This window comes from Temnothorax curvispinosus, unplaced genomic scaffold (assembly GCF_003070985.1).
Source record: "Temnothorax curvispinosus isolate PA1 unplaced genomic scaffold, ASM307098v1 QBEX01000153.1, whole genome shotgun sequence".
Taxonomy (NCBI): domain Eukaryota; kingdom Metazoa; phylum Arthropoda; class Insecta; order Hymenoptera; family Formicidae; genus Temnothorax; species Temnothorax curvispinosus.
In genome coordinates this window covers 1-20,200 of record NW_020209933.1, presented here as the reverse complement: position 1 = coordinate 20,200, position 20,200 = coordinate 1, and the positions used below count along the sequence as shown (strand labels likewise).

The 20,200-nt window shown below is 32.5% G+C and overlaps 3 protein-coding genes across 14 annotated transcripts; 1 reads left to right on the top strand and 2 right to left on the bottom strand.

Moving 5' to 3' along the window:
• The first annotated feature begins 75 nt into the window (after positions 1-75).
• Positions 76-2,195, top strand: LOC112459817 (peroxisome assembly protein 12). Of its 2 annotated transcripts, none has more exons than XM_025024255.1 (7): positions 76-240; positions 488-610; positions 846-954; positions 1,060-1,256; positions 1,337-1,705; positions 1,809-1,894; positions 1,977-2,195. In XM_025024255.1, the coding sequence occupies exons 2-7, from the start codon at positions 491-493 to the stop codon at positions 2,086-2,088; spliced, it is 993 nt and encodes a 330-aa protein (XP_024880023.1). In that variant the 5' UTR covers positions 76-240; positions 488-490; the 3' UTR covers positions 2,089-2,195. The 2 variants fall into 2 exon arrangements, with proteins under 2 accessions (XP_024880023.1, XP_024879952.1); XM_025024184.1 differs by having other exon boundaries at positions 76-388.
• A 2,040-nt stretch (positions 2,196-4,235) lies between these two features.
• On the bottom strand, positions 4,236-13,012 carry LOC112459619 (merlin). 4 transcript variants are annotated; one of them, XM_025023920.1, is made up of 10 exons: positions 12,597-13,012; positions 12,312-12,498; positions 12,083-12,212; positions 11,647-11,862; positions 10,879-11,087; positions 9,785-10,024; positions 9,606-9,712; positions 5,805-5,934; positions 5,358-5,693; positions 4,236-5,163 (listed from the first exon to the last, which is right to left on the bottom strand). In XM_025023920.1, the coding sequence occupies exons 2-10, from the start codon at positions 12,396-12,398 to the stop codon at positions 4,786-4,788; spliced, it is 1,833 nt and encodes a 610-aa protein (XP_024879688.1). In that variant the 5' UTR covers positions 12,399-12,498; positions 12,597-13,012; the 3' UTR covers positions 4,236-4,785. The 4 variants fall into 4 exon arrangements, with proteins under 4 accessions (XP_024879688.1, XP_024879610.1, XP_024879761.1 ...); XM_025023842.1 differs by having other exon boundaries at positions 10,879-11,106; positions 11,657-11,862; positions 12,597-13,011; XM_025023993.1 differs by having other exon boundaries at positions 9,815-10,024; positions 10,879-11,106; positions 11,657-11,862; positions 12,597-13,009.
• A 1,242-nt stretch (positions 13,013-14,254) lies between these two features.
• Positions 14,255-18,392, bottom strand: LOC112459938. 8 transcript variants are annotated; one of them, XR_003041402.1, is made up of 8 exons: positions 18,053-18,387; positions 17,784-17,876; positions 17,288-17,466; positions 17,061-17,200; positions 16,786-16,989; positions 16,576-16,611; positions 16,203-16,509; positions 14,255-16,030 (listed from the first exon to the last, which is right to left on the bottom strand). XR_003041402.1 is itself a non-coding variant. In XM_025024349.1 (5 exons), the coding sequence occupies exons 1-3, from the start codon at positions 18,304-18,306 to the stop codon at positions 17,445-17,447; spliced, it is 369 nt and encodes a 122-aa protein (XP_024880117.1). In that variant the 5' UTR covers positions 18,307-18,392; the 3' UTR covers positions 16,785-16,989; positions 17,061-17,200; positions 17,288-17,444. The 8 variants fall into 8 exon arrangements, 1 of the variants encoding a protein (XP_024880117.1); XR_003041409.1 differs by having other exon boundaries at positions 16,203-16,497; XR_003041395.1 differs by having other exon boundaries at positions 16,203-16,611; positions 18,053-18,388.
• Positions 18,393-20,200: the final 1,808 nt, after the last annotated feature.

Genomic DNA, 20,200 nt, shown 5'->3' with positions numbered 1-20,200 from the left:
TTATTCCTTATTCCTTTATCTTATTCCTTATTTTTCTCATTGTGACTGAGCCTTAATAATAGTGCGCTCCCCGAACGCAGCCCTAGTGAGCAACAAAGATGGAGTGACGCTTTCGACTTGTGTCGTTTTTGGAAAGCACGTATATAGCTATTGCGGACTTTAGCCATTACGAAAGCATGACAAACATGATAAATAGAAATTTTATATTAACCTCGAGAACAGTTTGCTCTGTACAAAACGGTGAGATTATTAACAAATAATGTAGGTACCTAAAACGGAACATGAGCGACGATTTTCTCAGAATCTTTTTTACAACCCAAAATATATCAAATTTTAATAAAATTTCAAAGAAATCGGAGGGGGGGAGCCGTTATATTCAAGATTTAAGGTACCTCGTACAGCGGAAAGAATGCGATAAATATTTGATAAACATTGATACAGGTTAATTCTAAGAGAATAGATTAATAATACAATTTTATGTAAACAGACTATGGCAGAGAAAGGTGCTCATTTGACTGGAACCACGTACATCAGGCCTTCTATCTTTGAAATTATTGCACAGGAATCACTTGCGTCTACTCTTGAGCCAGCTTTTAAAAAGATTTTTTCGGTATATTGTGTTATTTAAGATATTTCTTGTAACGCCATGTTTAAAATATAATAAAAGATATAATTTTTGTTATTAAAGATTTTTTAGAAAATGTATTCCATATATTTGTAAAATTTATAAGTAGTCAACCCACTATACCTTAAAAAGATTGTTGATTGTCTTACTGTATGTATAAATCCATATTTATATTATATTTTGAGTTTTTAAATCATGTAAATCTTTTTAATAATTTTAGATTCTTGTCTCTTTTAATCTTGAAAGATATGGGCATATTCTTCAATGGACAGATGAAGGTTATTTAATTTTTAATGTGCTTCTTCAACGATATTACCTAAAGAGATATTGTAAGTGTCTTTCTAATATATGACATATTTTAATACTGTTATATAATTTATTAATATATTTTTCTTGAAAAAAAAAAAGAATATTTATCATACTATCATTTTCAGCTGCGTCATTTTCTGAAACATTTTACGGTTTGAAGCGTGTCACAGTAGTTAATTCTACGTTGAAGGAAAAATTAACATATAAACAACAAATACTATCGTTAATATTAATTGTGACATTTCCGTATTTAAAGAATAAGCTTGCGCAACTCAGTACAAGATATAAGTTTCAAGAAGCAGACGGTTATATATCAAGAGGGGCAAGTTCAAGAAACAACCGTTATTTTTAAATATATATTCTGATGCAGTAACTTATTAATATATTAAATATTGGTTACAGAGAAGACAGAAGTTTTTCCGTAAATGTGTTGTTAAAGGACATTCAATTCTCTTTATAACATACGAAACTCTCGTGCTATATAATTACGTACTTTATATATCTGAGAAATCAATGTATCCATCACCCTTACTGAGGCCACTGTCTGTTACACTGACATATGCCGATCCGCAATCCACTCTTACTATCGCCGAATTATTGAGAAAGATAAAATACAATTCATTCACCTTTGGTGATGGATGGAATATATTTCAAAGAATCGTTACTGGATCTCTTGAATTGGGAGCTTTCTTCTTACAATTTCTTTCTTGGTGGAGCCAAGAAAATTATGATATGGATATTATGAGTCTTCCAGCTCCACCACCACCAAAAGTAAAAATAAACATATTAAATAAATTGGCGTAATAATTGTGTTTTGTCAAATTAGAGAAATAATTTAAATTACTGAACTATATTCAATCTTTTGTTTTTATAGGTGCCAAACGTAGCGCAGCAATATAAAGGAATTTGTCCGCTCTGCTGTAAACCTCATCGTATACATACCGTGCTTATGGTATCTGGGTAAGTAGACAATATCCAATAAAGTAGTTTTTTACCATTTTATTTTTAAATAAAATACGAAATTCTATGCCATTTTTTATAGTTACGTGTTCTGCTATCAATGTATTTTATCGGAAATACGGATGAACAAGAGATGTCCAGTAACCCATTATCCTGCTAAAGAAGATGATCTAATACGCCTATATATAGAATGATATGTTGTGCACCTGTAATTTGTAATATTTATAATTTTTAATATATGTATATAGAATAATGTATTAAATATAGAGATAAAGAATTCAGAAAATTAGTGTCGAGAGAAGTCTGGCTTTATTCATTTTATAAACGAATTACATATCATTTAAGGAAAGCTATTTATTTTCTATATATTTCCAGTAAATAAAACAAATCAGTTTTTTTTTCTAAAATAGCATTTTATTTTCAGTATATTAAATGGGTGTGTGTGTGTGCGTGTGCGTTTGTGTGTGTGTGTGTGTGTATACACGTGTACACACAGGGTGAGTTTGTCAAAGTGTTACAAACTTATATCTCGGAAACAAAGCATTTTAGAGAAAAATGTTTCATAAAAGTTTTGTGACTTTGAGGGGGACATATAAGATATGTTGTGTCATTGGTTTAACCCTGGATAGTAGTTTGAAGATCACATGAAGATCACCTTTAATTTCTTAAATGGAAATTCCTATTTTTCAATGCATTTTCTTGTAGCTTACTTCGAGAGCTTTTCAAAACACTAATAAAGCTTTCTTTCGCGTTATGAATTTCCTAAGATATTTCATCAAACTTTATCATGATATTTTTAATATAAAATATCAAATATCTCGTAAATTATTCACTTTTCGATGACTTTACCTTGATAATTTTATACGTCGAATATTAAACGCGGTAACTATCATATTTTATTTGTACATATATTGAGCTCTATTTTTTTATTATTTATGTCGTTTAAAAAAGTAATTAAATTAAAAATATTAAAATTGTAATAAAGAATGGTATTTAATTCTTTAAAATTAATAGGTACATGTAATAATAAAAATACGGGTTATTTATTTCTGTATTATAAGTTACACTATCTGTTGTGGGTTACTTATAAACTGAAAAATAAATCAGATGAATATGCAATCTACGTGAAAAATGTGCAAGTACAATTACATTAAACTAAAACTAGTATTCATCCTGTCATCTTCATGAACTTTGCACGCTGATGTATTATAATATAAAATAGTTTGTTAAATAAAAATTTTTGACACCTTTTACACATATATTTTCCGAAATTTGTCATTATTGTCATTCAATTTCATTATTAATATAACAGCTAACATGCAGATTTTAATAATCCCTTCGATTCGAGCTTATTTATTATAATATATAGTTATACTTATTTTAGGGTCATTCTTCGTTTGGAGGTTTCCTTGATTTGGGAGTGACCTCATTTGAGGGTATACCTTATTTGTAGATTTCCTCATTGCAAAGTATCATTTGGGAGTTACACTCATTTGAGGGTATCCTATTTGAGGATGAATTCTTTTCGTGGTTAACCCTCATTTCGGTGTTGACCATCAATTGACGATCCGAATTTACACCAAACCTTTGTTGGTCTTTTTGAGAGTATTTTACACCGAAAATTGGATGTTTTTTCCGTAAGGGTTGAGTTAAAGGCCGGGTGTGGCACATACAAAAACTTAAGCAGTAAGCAATAAATTAGTTTTTTAATGCGATTTTCTGACGTTTTAGAACATTCTCTGAACACATTGGCATCAAAAACTAAAAAAAAAGTTTTTTTTCGGTCTTTTCTACCCCTATTTCATATATAATTCTTTAAGATTTGGTTGATTAGACCTAGATTTATACGCGATTAAAGGTCCATATACGAGGTTTACGAAAACAAAGCTTCCTCTAATGAGGAAGCAAAATACAGGCACCGTTAACTATTAGCTGTCGTCGAACATTACAATTCGTTTAATTAATTTCTATAGACAAACTTTTATAACAATAAAAAAGTCAATTGCTATGCTCTTACAAAAATATAACCGTTTTAATGTTGCATATTACAATTTATTATTATATATAGTTATATATTTAATAAGTATGCACAAAATATATGTATAAACAGGCAGTAGATACTGAGATGTATTGGAATTTCTCTCAGAAAATAGCATATATTAAAATAAATGTATGTACACGTATATATATTGAAATATGAAAATAGCAGATTTATTTTGATTTGTTTGCGAACATGTAATACATTCACATGTGCGAATTAATTGAATATTTATATGTATGCAGATTTATATTGTTTTAATAATAACAGCGTAAAATGTACATATTTTGTATATATACAGAATATTCCATTCCCGAACTATTAACATTAAAAATGAGAAATTTGTTACTATAAAGAACATTTAAAATTGACAAAATTAGTATAAGTGTAGCATCATTAAAGAGATAGAATATCAGTGTCAAAATAGTTCAGGAATAGTTCAAGAATAGTTTGCCAGGGAGTAAAATCTCAGATTTCGGTCTCTGATTCAGTTTTCAGATAACTTTTTTGACTCATATGTTTACACTAGAATGTTTTATTATCTGTAATAAAACTTTATATATTCAATATCTACGTGGAACTTCCTCGGAAAGTTTATAAAAAACAGTTCCAAATTCATGAAGAAATCTAATCAAGAAATGGAATACTCTGTAATGTATCACACTTGAATATTCTATAATATGTGGATATCCCCCCCCCCTCTCTCTCTCTCTCTCTCTCTCTGTGTGCGTGTGTGTGAAAGAGAGCGAAAAAAAGAACGCGTACACATGGTTGTCTTAATTTTTTGCTATAATTGAACTTTACTAATATCCTATTAATACGCGTTTGTGTTAACACTATAGTTTCTCAAGAATTACAACTCCTCAAAAAAGGCGACTCTAGCTTTAGTGGATCCGGACTTGACTTTTTTCAGCGTGCTGTATTTATTCTCGCCGAGTCGAACTTGTTCCTCGTGCAACTGATCCAATTCGCACTGCTTTTCACCGACTTTTAGACCTTCAATTTCGGAACGTAATTCTCGCAGTTGTTCTTGCAAATGTTTACTCTTCTCCAAATAATCACTCCTTTCTCTTTCAATCTCTAACGAAAGTTGATCGACATCCCCATCGCCAATTAGATCATAGGATGTTAAGTCAGGTGGTAAAGGTTCTGCGTCTAGTTGCAAGGTCTGAAGATCTGCTTGTAGGTCCGATGGAAGCACTTGCGTAGAAGGAAATAGATTTGGCACAGGCTGTTGATAAGTTAAACAAATAATTTATAAATTATTTTATATATATATATATATATATATATATATATATATATAATGTTGCATATAACAATTATAAATATTATAATATATTATATTAATATTATATATGTATATTATAGGTATACATTTTTCTAATTGCACTGTTTATGAATAAATGTTAAAGCTGTACTTACGGTTATGGTAGCAGTGTAGGCATTTCTACTCAGGAACTCTAATAACTTTTCTTTAGCTTCTTTCTCAGCGATTCTTGCGCGCAACAATTCATCCTTCAACTTTTCTGCTTCAGCAGCTCTACGTTCCGATTCTTGAACCAGTCTTTCCGTTAATAATTCAGCCTCTCTAGTCTTCCGTTCTAAATGGACCTTTTCTTCTTCAGTCTTCATGTTGTTCAGCCGTATACGCGTAATCTCTTGTTCAGCTTCTGACGCTTTCTGACTTAAAAGCATTGCTTCTTCTTCTGCTACGCGGCTTTTCTCAGCTAAAAGATCTGCTGTCTCTTCAGATCTTCTCTGTATAACGTAAAATTATAAGATGGATACATAATATAAACATTCTATATATATAAATTAATTTATATTTATGTTTCTGTTTTATTATATAATTTTCTATTCATATCTTACAAGAGCTTCATTCGCCAATCGTATTTCCTCCTGATATTGCAGAAGTCGTTGTTCCATTGCAGCCTTTTCCCTTTCTGCCGCTTCTCTTAATTGTTTTTCTCGTGCTAATTTATTTCTTTCAATCTGCCTCCTAGATGCAAAGTTATAGACACGTTTTTAAAAGAGACTTAGATGATCGAATATTTGATAAAGATACAATTTGAGATTAGTTATCAGATTAGATAACGTACATTTTATTTCCTTGTATATTCGATAATATATAGCGGACTGTTCAAAAAGTATCCAGACTTTGATTGTAATACTTACAACAGTAAACTTACCATACGATGGACTAATTCCGATCAAAGAAATTCCATTGCGATTTGATGTACTTATTCATAAAATGATTTTTTTTATTCTTTAAGAAGTTTATGAAAGAGTATTATGTAATTATTTTCAAAAAGTTATACTTCACTAACAATCTTGATCTTGGAAAACATCAGGAATCAGGATGGTTGCCTGAATCAGTTACTTTTGGATTAGTTGCAAGTCGCGTTTGATTGTTGAAATAAATGTCTCACATTAGAATATCATAATTTTCATTTTAATCTTAAAAATAAAGGTCTTGTGAAGACCAGTGAGATGCATCTTTCTGTAAAAGATTACAGACCATTTCTGATACTGATATTTTCTATAATCAATCTTTTTCCACTCTTTTTTCATCCTTTCAAATTAAATTTTCAATTAAATTTTATTTAATGAAGAACGATGCATAGTTAGAACATGGAGATTGTTGTATTTGTATGTGAGATTCCACGGAAACATTCTGCAGATTATGACAAATGTTATTGTAATGAAATTACTAATCATGCTTCATGATTATTTTTCTGGTCACTTCCGATGTGCTAGATAAAATTAATCAAGTTTTTTGTTGACTGTTTGCTTTTTTCTGGAGTAAACTCACAAAGCACGATACTATCTTGACCAAAAAAATTATGTGAGCAACGTTTATATTTTATTTCAAACTTATTTCAAATTTTCTTTATTGTAGGAATAAAGATTTATAATCGTAAATTCATGTTTCATCGCGAGTAATGTTTTGATTACTGATAACGGGTTCCATCTGTTTGGCTGTTAAGAGACAAATTTCACTATTATTCATGTCCCAATTTTCAGTCATAATTTTGCATGATAGGAATTAATCAAATTTTTTACATCTTTGAGCAGATCTCAATATTGTTAATCTTCTACATTTTATCTATATACAACGCACTTTATGGAATATTTTATCATTCAGAATAAATATCGCTTTTTATAGATATTCATCCTTTAAAGTAATTACATTATTAAAAAATTTGATCTTATCCATATCAAAAAGCTATTTTAATCATATCATATGTTACTATGACATATTTCTTTCTAGTTTTAGACAAAATTTAATTCATTCTTATCGTTCTATTTTCTTAGTCATTTTGAGTGAGATCAAATATAATAAAGTATTAAGAGGACCAATTATGACCAAGTCGAAACATGTCAGATCTTGCTTGAGAGAGGCTGTATTCCTGGGTGACTGTTTAATTCAAAATAAGTCCAGATATCTTTTGAACAGACCTCGTGTATTTCGTTTCTATTTTATGTATCTTACTTAAGCAAACATCTATAGAATTTGCAAGTTCTATTTTCTTAAACTATGGTCTCTTATAAAGTTTATAAAAATATTGTCTCTTATAAAATGTATAAAAATAAAAAGAGATATTTACTGATTGTATGTATAATAGAGTAATTTAATTAATATATGAGGCCCACTTTAACAGGATGAAGGACGAGGATAAAGTTCCGAAAACGGTTTACCTCCGATTTCGATAAAACTTTGTAAAAAGCTTCATTTCGAGTTAAAATGAAAGCCTTTCATGCGAATTTTGGTGATTTATAACAATTTATAACATCCTGTAGAATTGTTAAAATCTTCCTATACTTTTTATCATTTTATCTTAAAAAATGGCTTTGTCATAGGAGCCGCCAAATTTCCCTTTAAAGGCTTTCATCTTAATCCGAAATAAAGCTTCTTACAAAGTTTCGTCGAAATCAGATGTAGACCGTTTTCGGAACTCTACTCCAAGCTGGTTTTTTAATATTAACAAAACAAAAAAATTATAAATATATATTTAATTCGACCTTGTTTCCGAGTTTTGTATTCCAACAATTTATTTGATATAAACTGAACGCTAGCGTATTTAATTTTCTTCGATTATTTATAAATACTAGACATCACAGACGCGCGCTTCGCGCGCGCTATTTAGCTTTTATACTATTGCTATTACACTATTAACCCTTGATACATAAAACTGTCAAAATATGCGATGACAGATGCTCACGAAGTCAACGCAATGAGAGAACCAATCAGCATCGTGGAAAAATGTCAACAATAAAATTTCTTACACGGTTTTTTTATGAGCGGAATTATGAGCGGAACATTAACAATAAAATTGGATATTTTATATACGATTTTTTTTATTATTCTGTAAAATATTTATATGTTTGTATTGAGATGTAGGGCAGTCATTTTGAGCACCTCCCCTATGAAGTGAAGGTATACAAATAAGAGCTTTTAGAAAAGACAGAAAACCATGAGAAAAGAAAATTTGTTTAACTCCAAAATATAGTCGGTTCATATGAACTTTTTCTATTGTTTTTTAGAATGCTGAACCCATCTTTGAAAAGTAAGCCTCACATATTATGTTATTATCTTGTATACACATATGTGCGTATATAAAATATATCTAGAATTGTCACCTCTTAAAATTGCCGACAAAGAAAAAGAAACTGAAAAAAAGAAAGAAAAAGAAAGTATTTTGTTAAAACTATTGTGATTAAATGAGCAAAAATATAAAAATTGCGTTTTAAAAAGTTCTTTTCAATGCTCAAATTAGAAACAAAAATCATCACTTAATTCACGATGTAGGTACATAATGCTATAGACTTTTCAAAGCCTCTTAACTCTCGTATATTAATAATAACATTTAAATACTATATACGATACAAGATTAATTGTAAGAGTCAAATCAGTATAAAAGATTAAAAAAGTCCATTTTCTTTTTGTAAAGAATATGAATTTTGATGGATCTATGCTTTACAATATGTTCAAAATTTTACAATATTAAAAGTTTAAAGATTAATGAAGTCACGATTATTTTTGTAGAGTATTCTTGTGGTAAAGCAGTCAATCTATAAAAGCTTCTAAAATAATTTCGTTTTCATACAATGCTGTCTTTTATGGGCAGATGTTTTATACGTTGTCAATTTTATAAACTTTTCTATTAAGCAATTATCAAGTAATTGCTCATAGGTTTATAGTTTATAAAATTAATTTTATTTTAAATTAATTGTTATTAAATCAGAAAACTATCAACATCAAGAGAGTAAGAGTTACACTGATCTAACCCTTTAAGACATGTTAAATTTTGACAAGCAAATGATGTCGCAAATCGCTGTAAGGAAAGAAAAAAAGTACATTAAATTAGTATGGATTAGATCTATTGTTAAAAAATGTTTTCTTATATATTTGTAATTATTATATTGCTAAAAATAAGTGATTTAATTTTTCTGGTAACAATTAAGTTAGCAACCTGTAGAAAGTGCAATTTGCTGTTTTATAAAAACTGTTTTAATATCAAACTATATGGCATTTATTCAAGATAAATTTACATTAATTACAAAATCAAACAATATGGCTAATAAGTTCATCAAACACTCTGAACATAAACACAGAACTTTTACAAGATAAAAACAAACTATTTTACGAAAGCATACACGTTTACTTGCCTGGATTTTTCTTCTTTGGCTTGTGCTTTCATTTGTTGAACCTCCATGGAGTCCGGTTTGCGCCTCCTCATAAATAGATCGTGATTGCCAATACACAAGTCTAGGATCTTAACAAATAATACATGAGCAGCTGTGTCACTATTATGTTTGTTCAACTTTAAAGCAATCAAGCCCCTCACCCAGCTGCCAACATCTGACTGTTTCTTTACCAGTTTGTTCATGCGAGTTTTCTGCGAGAAGAACATAAAGTTCGGCGATGTTTTCTCCACAGGCTTAATTATGAACTTCTTGTCATCAAAACTAATATGACGAATTTCCGACCATGTAAATGTAGTCTTCGGTGCCAGTTTATTCTCCTTTTCATAAATATTCAATCCTAATGCTGTTACTCCGAGCCAAAGATCTGTTTCCTTCTTATTCTATAATACAACACAAGAAAATTTATATTAAGAATTTTATTAACATTTTTTTTTTGTTTTAATAATAATACAAGTAACGCAGATTTATTGCTATTTCTATCAATATAGATTAACTTCAATTTTGATTTAACTTACTTTTTATCTGTTTCCAGTACTAAGAGTTAAAAAAAATAAAAAGTAAGAGTTAAACCGAGATATAATTTTAAGTTAATTTCCATTGATAGAAATGAACATAAATCTGTATTACTTGTATTAGGAAAAAAATCTTAATATAAATTTTCTTGTTTTGTATTGGCTTCCAACATCGGGCGCTATGACACCTGGTGGCGAGATGTGAACTATTAAAACCGCACACCTACGCTCAGAATATTTTCTCCCTTTCTATAATTTTCCTCTCAGAGGGACTTGTACGGGCCAACTCGCAAATATGTTGCATAGTTGCATATTTATCAAAAACCTACGCGATATTACCGATACAAAATATTTATTATGCGGTTTCATCAGCCATATTGGACCATATGATGTAAGCCGGGTAAGGCCCGGTTTCACCAATGTGATTTAATCTAATCGGTCGATTAAACTCACTCTTCGTCTCTTTCTAACTGTCCCCCTAGAAAGAGACGAAGAGTGAGTTTAATCGACCGATTAGATTAAATAACGTTGGTGAAACCGGGCCTAAGCCCTGCCCCCCATGTTGGATTCCAATTATTTAATCCTAATCTTTTCCAATTCTTAGAACAAAAAAAAAAAAGATAAAACTAAGTTCAAAAATAGAAATTAAAGTTAATCTATACTAAGAATAGAACAATATTCAGACAAAAAGATACAATTAATGTAGGTTATGTTATACCTACACTAATAGGAAAATAGTTCACACCATACATATCGAGATCCTGAGCAATCTTAAGATATTCCATTTCCGCTTCATCTCGAGACATGCCACGATGATCAGCATACCAAATTTTTATTCTGTCTTCCCACATTTCTGGTGTCATTTGATATTGATCTATAACTCTCTGTGGAAGTAAGTCTTCACTGGCCAGCATTCCAGGGCGATATGAAACTTCATCATAATCACCATACTGATAATTAAAATAAAAATCAATATTTTTTTTTATTATAAATATAACATAATTAACCTTTGTAAGAAACTAACTTCTTTGATGTTACATTTAGATCAATATTCATATATGAAATATACAGAAGTGGATCAAGTCAAAGATGTTAGCTTTAAAAATAGATTTCTATTTAATAGACATATTACAATGTTTTTGAATTTGATCCATCTTTTATCTAAACAACTGATATCATCATCCAAAATATATATAACTTAATAATGTATGTATGTATTGAATGTTCCTAATATTTACTCAACTTTTTTGAATGTATTCTATTAATCGTATTAATAAAAGTTATCGTATATAAAATACAAATGTGCTTTATCCTATTTTATATAAGAAACACTGTATATAAATGAGACAAATCTATATGTATATGTCTCATTTAAACAATATTTATATATCGTATTAAAAATATATTTTATATAAATTGTTAGCTTTCTTAACTTTAATTAATTTATAACAATATATTAATATATTAAATATATATGTAGTTCAGCTTACAAAAAAATACCTTTGCTTGGACAGCATAAGAGGCGAGTAATACAGAAGCCTCAGGTGGACAATAAATATCCATAGACAATATAGCTTGTTTCACTTGCAAGAAGAACAAATGTTGAGTGACTTCTTGTACAAGTTCTTCAGCTACATCCTCGGGATAAAATTTTGCTAAGAACATGAACGATGTTATTGACTGCTGCGAAATGCCTTGATCTTGAACTGTAATTAGTTTGGTGTTATTATGGTAAAGAGTATACAATTCCAAGTATCCAGGACTGCATTCTGATATTCACTGTCAGTACTGCAAATCTAGATTTTACGTCACGTATAATATAGATTTTCAGTACTAAAAGTTGCTGACAGTGAATATCGGAATGCAGCCCAGATTAGATCTATCCTATATCTGGATATTGAACAAACAGCCATAAATTACAGTCACCTTTTTTGTCTAATTTTAACCAAGAAATAAAGCCTTTGGCATCTTCATACTGAAGTCCAAAATACCATGTCTCTCTTAGTCCTATTGTACGGCATACCAGATCAAATAAGTCTCTGCCTGTCGATTTCCACTGTGTCACAGAAAATTTATCAGTTTGCGAGATATATTATCAGTGCAACAAAATACATAATAGCAATTCAATAAAAGACCGTGACACTTATCCACTAACCTCTAGATTAAATTCGAGTTCTGCATCCAAAGTGCAGACTTTGACAGGGAAGGATCTCCCTGACTTTTTCCTTCGGAATGGTGACATCTTATTTCTTATTGCTGTGTTTGTTTAGCATCACGAAAGACATGTTGCCGATCATTATCGCGAAGGCACTCGATCGTATGATAAATTAGATTTTTCGTCGCTATTGAAAAATATTTTAGCGTGATATCAATATTTTCTTTATATTGCGCACCCGTTGAGTTGACACGCAAGGAAATTACGCAAATGATATAACCTTACCTAAAATCTCCAATACGGCGCGTTCTCGACATACTAATTACAAAATGTGAGTGTTAATCGGCAGGCACGGCGGGTTCGTTTCAAGCATGACATCTCGCGTAATTACATCCTGCCCGACTCGTATAATCTATAATCGCGTATTTACTATTTGGTATTTTCGCGAGTGTAGTCGATATGTGTGCGTAGATAAGTTGTCGTTCGTGTTCGCGCGAACTATACCCTATACTCTATACCACACTAGGGCTGCGGTCCGATTCATGGAATCGATCATGGCTGCATGCTGCATTCCGATATTCACTATCTATATTTTACGTCACGTATACTATAGATTTTCAGTACGAGGGCCAATAATATCATAGTATAACTAGTATGCTCACTCTTTGTCGGCACCTTTGATCTATTGGTTTCCGATTCGCCGCCATGTTTTTGGAGGACCATCGACGTATCAAGCGGTTAAAGGGCCCCGGGTTGTAGTACCTACAAGTAACACTGCCCAAATGTCAAGGTGCCTTTTCATGCTGACGCTCGACGCTCATTTTCAGCGGCAAGAAGGTCGCATGACCACAATTGACGCCGGCGTCAATTGAAATTCATGAAAAGGAAAACAGCGTCAAAATTTCGGCGTCTTCGCGCTGCTTTGGCTTTGACGCTTGAAGTTGGAAAAATCCAACTTCTCTTTCTTGACGCTGGCATCATAGTGATGTCACGTGACGTCGCTCAACGCTGTTTTTCAGCGTCCCATGAATTGGCACCTTAAAGGCGCCTTGGCACCTTAAAGGTGCCAAGAGAAGTTGGATTTTTCCAACTTCAAGCGTCAAAGCCAAAGCAACGCGAAGACGCCAAAATTTTGACGCTGTTTTCCTTTTCATGAATTTCAATTGACGCCGGCGTCAATTGTGGTCATGCGACCTTCTTGCCGCTGAAAATGAGCGTCGAGCGTCAGCATGAAAAGGCACCTTTAGACTCCATAGGGGTGCGTTCAGAAAGTCACCCGGGGTACACCAAACTCACCCAAAGTGGTGGGGGATGGGCGTGTCTATTTGACACGCCCAGAGAACTGAGCGCGTAATTTAAATTTGATATTATTTCTATTGATATTTGCATCGAATATTTATATACATCAGTGAAAAAAAATATGCTAGAATAATAATAAATAGTAATTTACACTGTGATTCTCATAGTAAGTCTGTTCATTTTCGCTGCATTTCTGAACTAGTGCAATAGGTTATACGGGGTCTATAATGCGAGTCGTAAGTCATAAGTCGTAAGAAATTGACCAATTAAGTCGAATTTGAGGAGAATAATCGACTGCGATTAGTCAGTTTCTTATAACTTACGACTTACGACTCGCATTGTAGACCCCAAAATATATTTGTTTCGTTTTAACTTATTGCATTAGTTCAAAAGTGCATCGAAAATGAACAGGCTTAGTATTTTATACAAAAAATTGTATACATAATTTTATACAAAAACTACATTATAATTAATTATAGATACTATTTTTGCCTTCTTAAAGGCTAATTGCGCCAAGAAAAGTTTATTATATTTTATATTAAATGACATTACATTGACCACCTAAATAGTATAATTATGTTTCTAATATATCAAATTTTGTTTCCAAATAAAATTGAAAATTCAAGTAATAAATGGTACAAATGTTACAAATAGTATAAATTCCTTTATTATGCATTTCTTTATACATATAGTTTTAGAGTATACCGATATACTCGTCGACAATAAAATCCCTTTATTCGCTGTATAAATTGAATAATTTTAATTTATATCGTTCTGCTGTGCTACGATGAATTTTTTGGTATAACTAGTGCATTAGCAACAGCAATATAGCATCGAAACAACGTTGCTGTCGCAACAATTAATTTAGGGTATAAATGAAAAAATTGCAAACACCATACATGAGTTATTGCAACTAATGTGAATGACGGTGGTAAAAAAAAAGAAAAAAAGGGGGAGTGAATTAAGTTCTATTGTTACATAATATGAACGAGCAAGAAGAGTATATTGCTTTACCAATATATGTATATATTTGTGAAATATATACATATATATTTTTAGTAGCCCTTAATAGTCGCCTAATCTGCCCCTTAACATATAAATCGATAGGGCAGAGTTTAAGTATTTGAAATGAAGAGTACTCTAAATGTTTTTCCCTTAAACATAAAATCATTAAAAATTCTATACTTCTTAGTATACACTTGAAACAATTCATAAATACGCTGCGCCTATAATTAAGTTTACCTTACAAAAGTGCGAGCCCACAGTTACGTAAGCTTCTCAGACATGCATTCTTGTCTACAGATAAGGGATAGATTATGTATCCCTTACATTCTCAGCATTGCTTATGTAAAAATATAGATTTTATTTCTCTTTGTCAGTTTGTTACATAATAATGAGAACGCTAATTAGCAAAACTTTCGAGCTGAACATTAATAAATCATTCGTAAGCGTTAATAAATTCGGATTGTGCATTTACGAAATTAAAATTGTATGTGCGTTGCTTTCATGGTTTTTAAAAATTTCTCCTTTACAAAATGTCCGGTGCAACTCAAAAATACCGCTCGAGTCGATAATCATTATTACACGTGTTAAGACTACAAACTAGCAACAAGAAACTCTAACTTCGAAAATCGTTTTTGCAAAATTGTATTATTACGTACGTCATGCGACATGGCAGAAACCGAAATATTTCTGCATTTGATTACAAAATGCATCCATCATTCACGCAATATCGTTCTATATACAAGCTAGAAGTACATAAACAAGGTTGTAGTTAAAAAGTAATCGTCTTATTTAGTACTCTAAAGGCCACGTCATTTTATACACTTTAAATTATCTTTAAAATTCTTACGGTACTGCAAACACACATTGCAATTATAGAATCTCCTTCCTTTCTCTCTTCCTTTTATTACGCGATCACAAGATTGTGTGACCTACAACAACTATTTTATATTAAAAAGTAAGAAAAGAAAGAGATACCACACCTTCCTAAATTGATGAATCTGTAATCTTTTATAACTAGATTAAAAGATCATGTTGTTACATGCTTCTGATATCCGAACTGATAGAAATTCAATTTTGGTACTTAATATATAATACAAACGTTATAAAGTTACAACGTTATACGTTGAGTGCGGTTGAACGTGAGAGTGAGTTTGTCGATCATCTCTCCGGCGTTCTTGGTGGCGTTGTCCATGGCCGTCATACGGCTGGACTGCTCACTGCAGGCGCCTTTCTTCATCGAGGCGAGCGAGAATTCCAGATAACTCTATATTACTTCCTCGTCAAGTGAATCATACACCGACAACTTCGGTACAGTAACCACTGCATTCTTATCGAACAATGGTAGATCATCAATCACGTACGATACCACGGACTTGAACTTGTTATATACTATGCGTCCAGAGCCGAAGGAATAACTGTAAAAGAGTAGCCATTATTTATATTATTTATACGACGTTTAAAAAGAATCTACAACTTATATATTCAAAAGAATTTATAGTGAAAAAATTTATAGTGAATAATCTCAGCTAATACTGCAAATGAACTATTTAAATTGTATAATTAGTTGCGTTGTGCTATCTGGGATACCTTTAATTTTTCTTCAAGACATCAATTAACTGACCCATGCGAGCATCCATAGACTCGATACTCTTCCGTGCAATTTCAAGTTGCTCCTCGCGCTGTTTCTGCTTCTCGGCATCAGTGGTTCTTCGATATTCCATCGACTCCACCCTCCACTCTCTAATTTCATCGAGAACGTCGGATTTACTTTTCTTCTTCTTTTTCTCAGGTTCTTCTTTACAGTCTACATCCGTGCACATTTTATCCAGAACGGGACGCCTGTTGGAGGCCAGTGCAACGGGCTTGACGCATGGCTTTTTGCCTAAAATTTCATCTAATTCTTCATAAAATGGGCATGTCTTGGCCTATTTTGTATACATCATTTCAGAGTAGCAATTACTTTTTTTTACACGCTGTTGTTGACTTACGGACTCGTCTAAATATTGCGGAATAGAATGTATCAGCAACGCCGAATCCGGAACAATATTTAATAAAATATTTAATAAATATTCAATATTTAATAAAATATTTAATAAAATATTGAATAACAAATATTAAGAATATTTAATAAAAACAAAATAAACAAACTTGCCGCTTTATAATCCTATACCTGTCGATCCTCCAATCTTTTCTGCTCGTTCATCTGATCGATCGTTTCGAGGCAAACACGATCTAACAAACTCGGCAGAAGAGAGTCATGTTGCGAATACCGCAAATCCAGAGTTGCCCAAGATCTTCTCGGAGTATCTCCGGAATTGGACAAATCATCCTCCTCGTTCAGTGATACACAACCATTTGCATCTTCTTGATCTACCTAATTAAGATAAATCGCTTTTACTTCCTGCTTATCACAAATAAATTAATTTTATCTCCAGCACTAGGTACCTCGAAATCTTGTCTAAGTGTATCCTGAATCAATCTGTCTCTGGCAATAAGTGAGATTCTACCTTTGTATTTACGATGTATTACGACCCAGTCTGAAGTAAAACTTTCAACATTTTTTCACATAAGGCGACACGGTATCACTGAAAGCCAAATGATCAAAATAAAGAATGGATGACAAGTTTTAAATAACTGTATTGTAATTAATAGCGTTTCGACTATTTTCTTACATTGATTCGTGCGGTACTACTGGCTCCTCTGTTCGAATCTTCCTCTTTACGACTCTCAATTTGACGTCTCCCGGTGGAAAATCTGGTATTGGTTTTAAAGGATCACGGTCCAGCACTGACTGATGCTGTCCCAAGAATTCCTCGTAATCAAGTGGTTCTAATACCTCGCATAGGGACATCTGCATATAAGGAATTAAATATTAATTTACTCCAAGATTATTGGCAATCTCTTTAGGGATATTCAAATAAGTTAGAGTTTAACGGTTTGACAGGTTATAGTAGGGTAAAAAATTAATTTTTAAACTTTTAACCCAAAGACTAATGTGATAGGTTAATGAGTCACTTATGTATTTTACATAACCTTAAAGAGTAGCGCGCCCAAAGTTAATTAATTAACTTTTTACTCGACTTTAACCCGACATAACCTGTCAAACCGTTAAACTTTAACTTATTTGAATACCCCTTATATGCCAGTTTTCCAAAGAAGACTGCATACCGTGGAAGAAAATCCTGATATACTACTACCGCTCTTGGATAAATTACGAGAATAGGAAGTAGAAGTGGCATTTCACCCAGAAATAATTGCGTGCTGCATTAATGCATTTAAAAGGACATTAATAAAAACAATAGGAAAATTAGAAAATAATGATTAATATTCAGTTGCGAGAGTAGCTCCGAAATCGAGCAGAAAAAGTATAAACATGAGTATGAATAACGAAATATCGGGATGAGAATGTGTACTTGTTATATTGAGCAATTACTTACGTTAATCTGAATTCATTGAGAACGGGACTGTGAATCAAAATCGCCAGCAAGAATCCATTGTCTTTCAAAACCTTCCTCGAGGCTCGAGCCTTGACGTGAATCCTTTGACTTGAGTTCTTCTTCTTCTTCTTCTTACTTTTTATTGGCTCCTGCCGCTTTTCAGCGGACAATACGGCCAGATTTGCCACTGTTTGTTTAACAAAGCTTGAATCACTGATCGCGTAGCGAAGTCTGAGTGGAAATTGTGATTGCATCAGCAATCTTCAAAAATTTATTCAGGACAAACACGTCCGAACACGTGCACGATAAGCGCGACTCTTTTGACTTGAGAGTTGACCGTGGACTGCCGTGGAGTTGACTGACGCTTTCGATGCTAGGTCCCTCGGATGATTATTACCTAAACCTAGCGACTTGATCGCTCTTCTCAGGATTCTTACCGTCATATGATATACAATTTTAACATTTTATAGAATTACCGACAATTAATTTAATTTAATTTATAGTTTATTTTTTCTATTAATTATACACTTTTTTATTATTTATTCAACATATAACTTTTAGGAAACAAAATTTATTTTTGTTACTTTTTTTACACACAATTTTTTATGTCTGCATTAATCATGGAATTTCTATACTAGAAGTTTACGTTTCAATTTATTTCAAGACAATGTTTAATTTCATTGTCCTTCTCATTCAAATATTACAGGGAGATAATTCTGACTCTGCAGATATGTTAAAAAATTTTATATTATTAACACTACCCTACTTTTTCGATTATTTAATTATTTAATGGAAGTTCTTCTAATGGCCATTGTATGTCTTTTCAATTTAAAATCCGCGGGTTTTAGTTTGATGGAAGAGTGGGGGTCACCCAGCTCATCCATCGAAAATCATCGAGGAGCTGGGTGACCCCCACTACCGACAAAATTGAAGCATTTTAAGAGTTTCGTCACTTTCCGTGTAATGTCGGGCTCTTTCGTCAATTTGTCGCCCGCCTACATTTCCCCACCTTCGTTCGACTGTCCAATCGCAAGGCTTCCGCTAAGTCACCCGAGGTTTGTCCGAGACTTTCTGAACGGGGGTTTTGATGAGTTTGGTAAGTTGGGTGACTTTCTGAACGCACCCAGACGCGGAAACGCCGTGCGGTAGAGTGCGTTGACCAATCAGAAGACTGCCGCAAGTCGCCTGCGGCAAAATCAAAATTTGTGATTGGTCAACGCACTCTACCGCATGGCGTTTCCGCGTCTATGGAGTCTTAGCATAAGAGTGAGCATACTAGTTATACTATGGCCGGTATCACAGGCCTAGTTTACACCGATCACTTGATACGCGTATTAAATAGTAAATAACTAGTAAATAAGGCTGATTATTGGCTGATCAGTTCAAATATACTATTTGATACGCGTATCAAGAGATCGGTGTAAACTAGGCCACAGTCTCCTATTAAAGGTGGAAGCACATAATATTGCAGGAGTCATGAGCAGAATGCAGAAGCCATATGCGCATGCGCTATGGTATCTGTTAAGGTTGTATGACCCCTTAGAAGAAAAAATGGCAAATTCTTCAAACTTTGTCAGGTGATGAGTATTATAATAATAAAGCATTGTGCCAAGTTTGAACAAGTTTGCGAGGCCCGTTTAAAAGTTATAACAATTTGAATTTAACATGGGCTCTTATGGGAATTCATCAAATTTCACTGTTTTTTCAACTTCATTTGAGAAATTAATATCGAAGAAAATATGGCATCCTTTTAAAACTTTGCAGAAATATTAATAAACATCTTACAAACAAATTAGAACCAAAAAAATTATGACTTCGAGGATATTTTCTGAAATATTGAATAAAAACCAAACAGAGAACGGTCTCGCTTGGTCTCGCTGAACTCGTAAGTACAGAGATCCGGCAACAGCGCACTATGACGTCACATTAGAACCTCTCTCTCCGTCACTCTCCGTAAAGGATAACAAATACTACAGAGGTCCGTTACTTTTTCCAATAGAGCCTCCTGTATCGAAAGTGTGCTCTGAGCACGTGTAATATACAGACGCATCGTTTGAGGTTAGTTTTCGCTTGCGCTACGAAAATGCCGAAAGTAAAACGTTACATGTGGAAAGGAAAAGTTGTCACTGAAAAAGTGTACAATCAACG

What these genes read in the sequence shown, in the direction of transcription:
- LOC112459817 (XM_025024255.1), top strand. Translation starts at nt 491, where the DNA reads ATGGCAGAGAAAGGTGCTCATTTGACTGGAACCACGTACATCAGGCCT. An exon ending in CTTTTAAAAAGATTTTTTCG is followed by an intron (nt 611 to 845) that starts GTATATTGTGTT and finishes TAATAATTTTAG; the next exon opens with ATTCTTGTCTCTTTTAATCT. An exon ending in ACCGTGCTTATGGTATCTGG is followed by an intron (nt 1,895 to 1,976) that starts GTAAGTAGACAA and finishes CATTTTTTATAG; the next exon opens with TTACGTGTTCTGCTATCAAT.
- LOC112459619 (XM_025024074.1), bottom strand. Translation starts at nt 12,398, where the DNA reads ATGTCACCATTCCGAAGGAAAAAGTCAGGGAGATCCTTCCCTGTCAAA. An exon ending in TGAACTATTTTCCTATTAGT is followed by an intron (nt 10,025 to 10,878) that starts GTAGGTATAACA and finishes GTTGTATTATAG; the next exon opens with AATAAGAAGGAAACAGATCT. An exon ending in GATTGGCGAATGAAGCTCTT is followed by an intron (nt 5,694 to 5,804) that starts GTAAGATATGAA and finishes TACGTTATACAG; the next exon opens with AGAAGATCTGAAGAGACAGC.
- LOC112459938 (XM_025024349.1), bottom strand. Translation starts at nt 18,306, where the DNA reads ATGCAATCACAATTTCCACTCAGACTTCGCTACGCGATCAGTGATTCA. An exon ending in CTCAATGAATTCAGATTAAC is followed by an intron (nt 17,877 to 18,052) that starts GTAAGTAATTGC and finishes GCATTAATGCAG; the next exon opens with CACGCAATTATTTCTGGGTG. An exon ending in TATCAGGATTTTCTTCCACG is followed by an intron (nt 17,467 to 17,783) that starts GTATGCAGTCTT and finishes CCTTATATGCAG; the next exon opens with ATGTCCCTATGCGAGGTATT.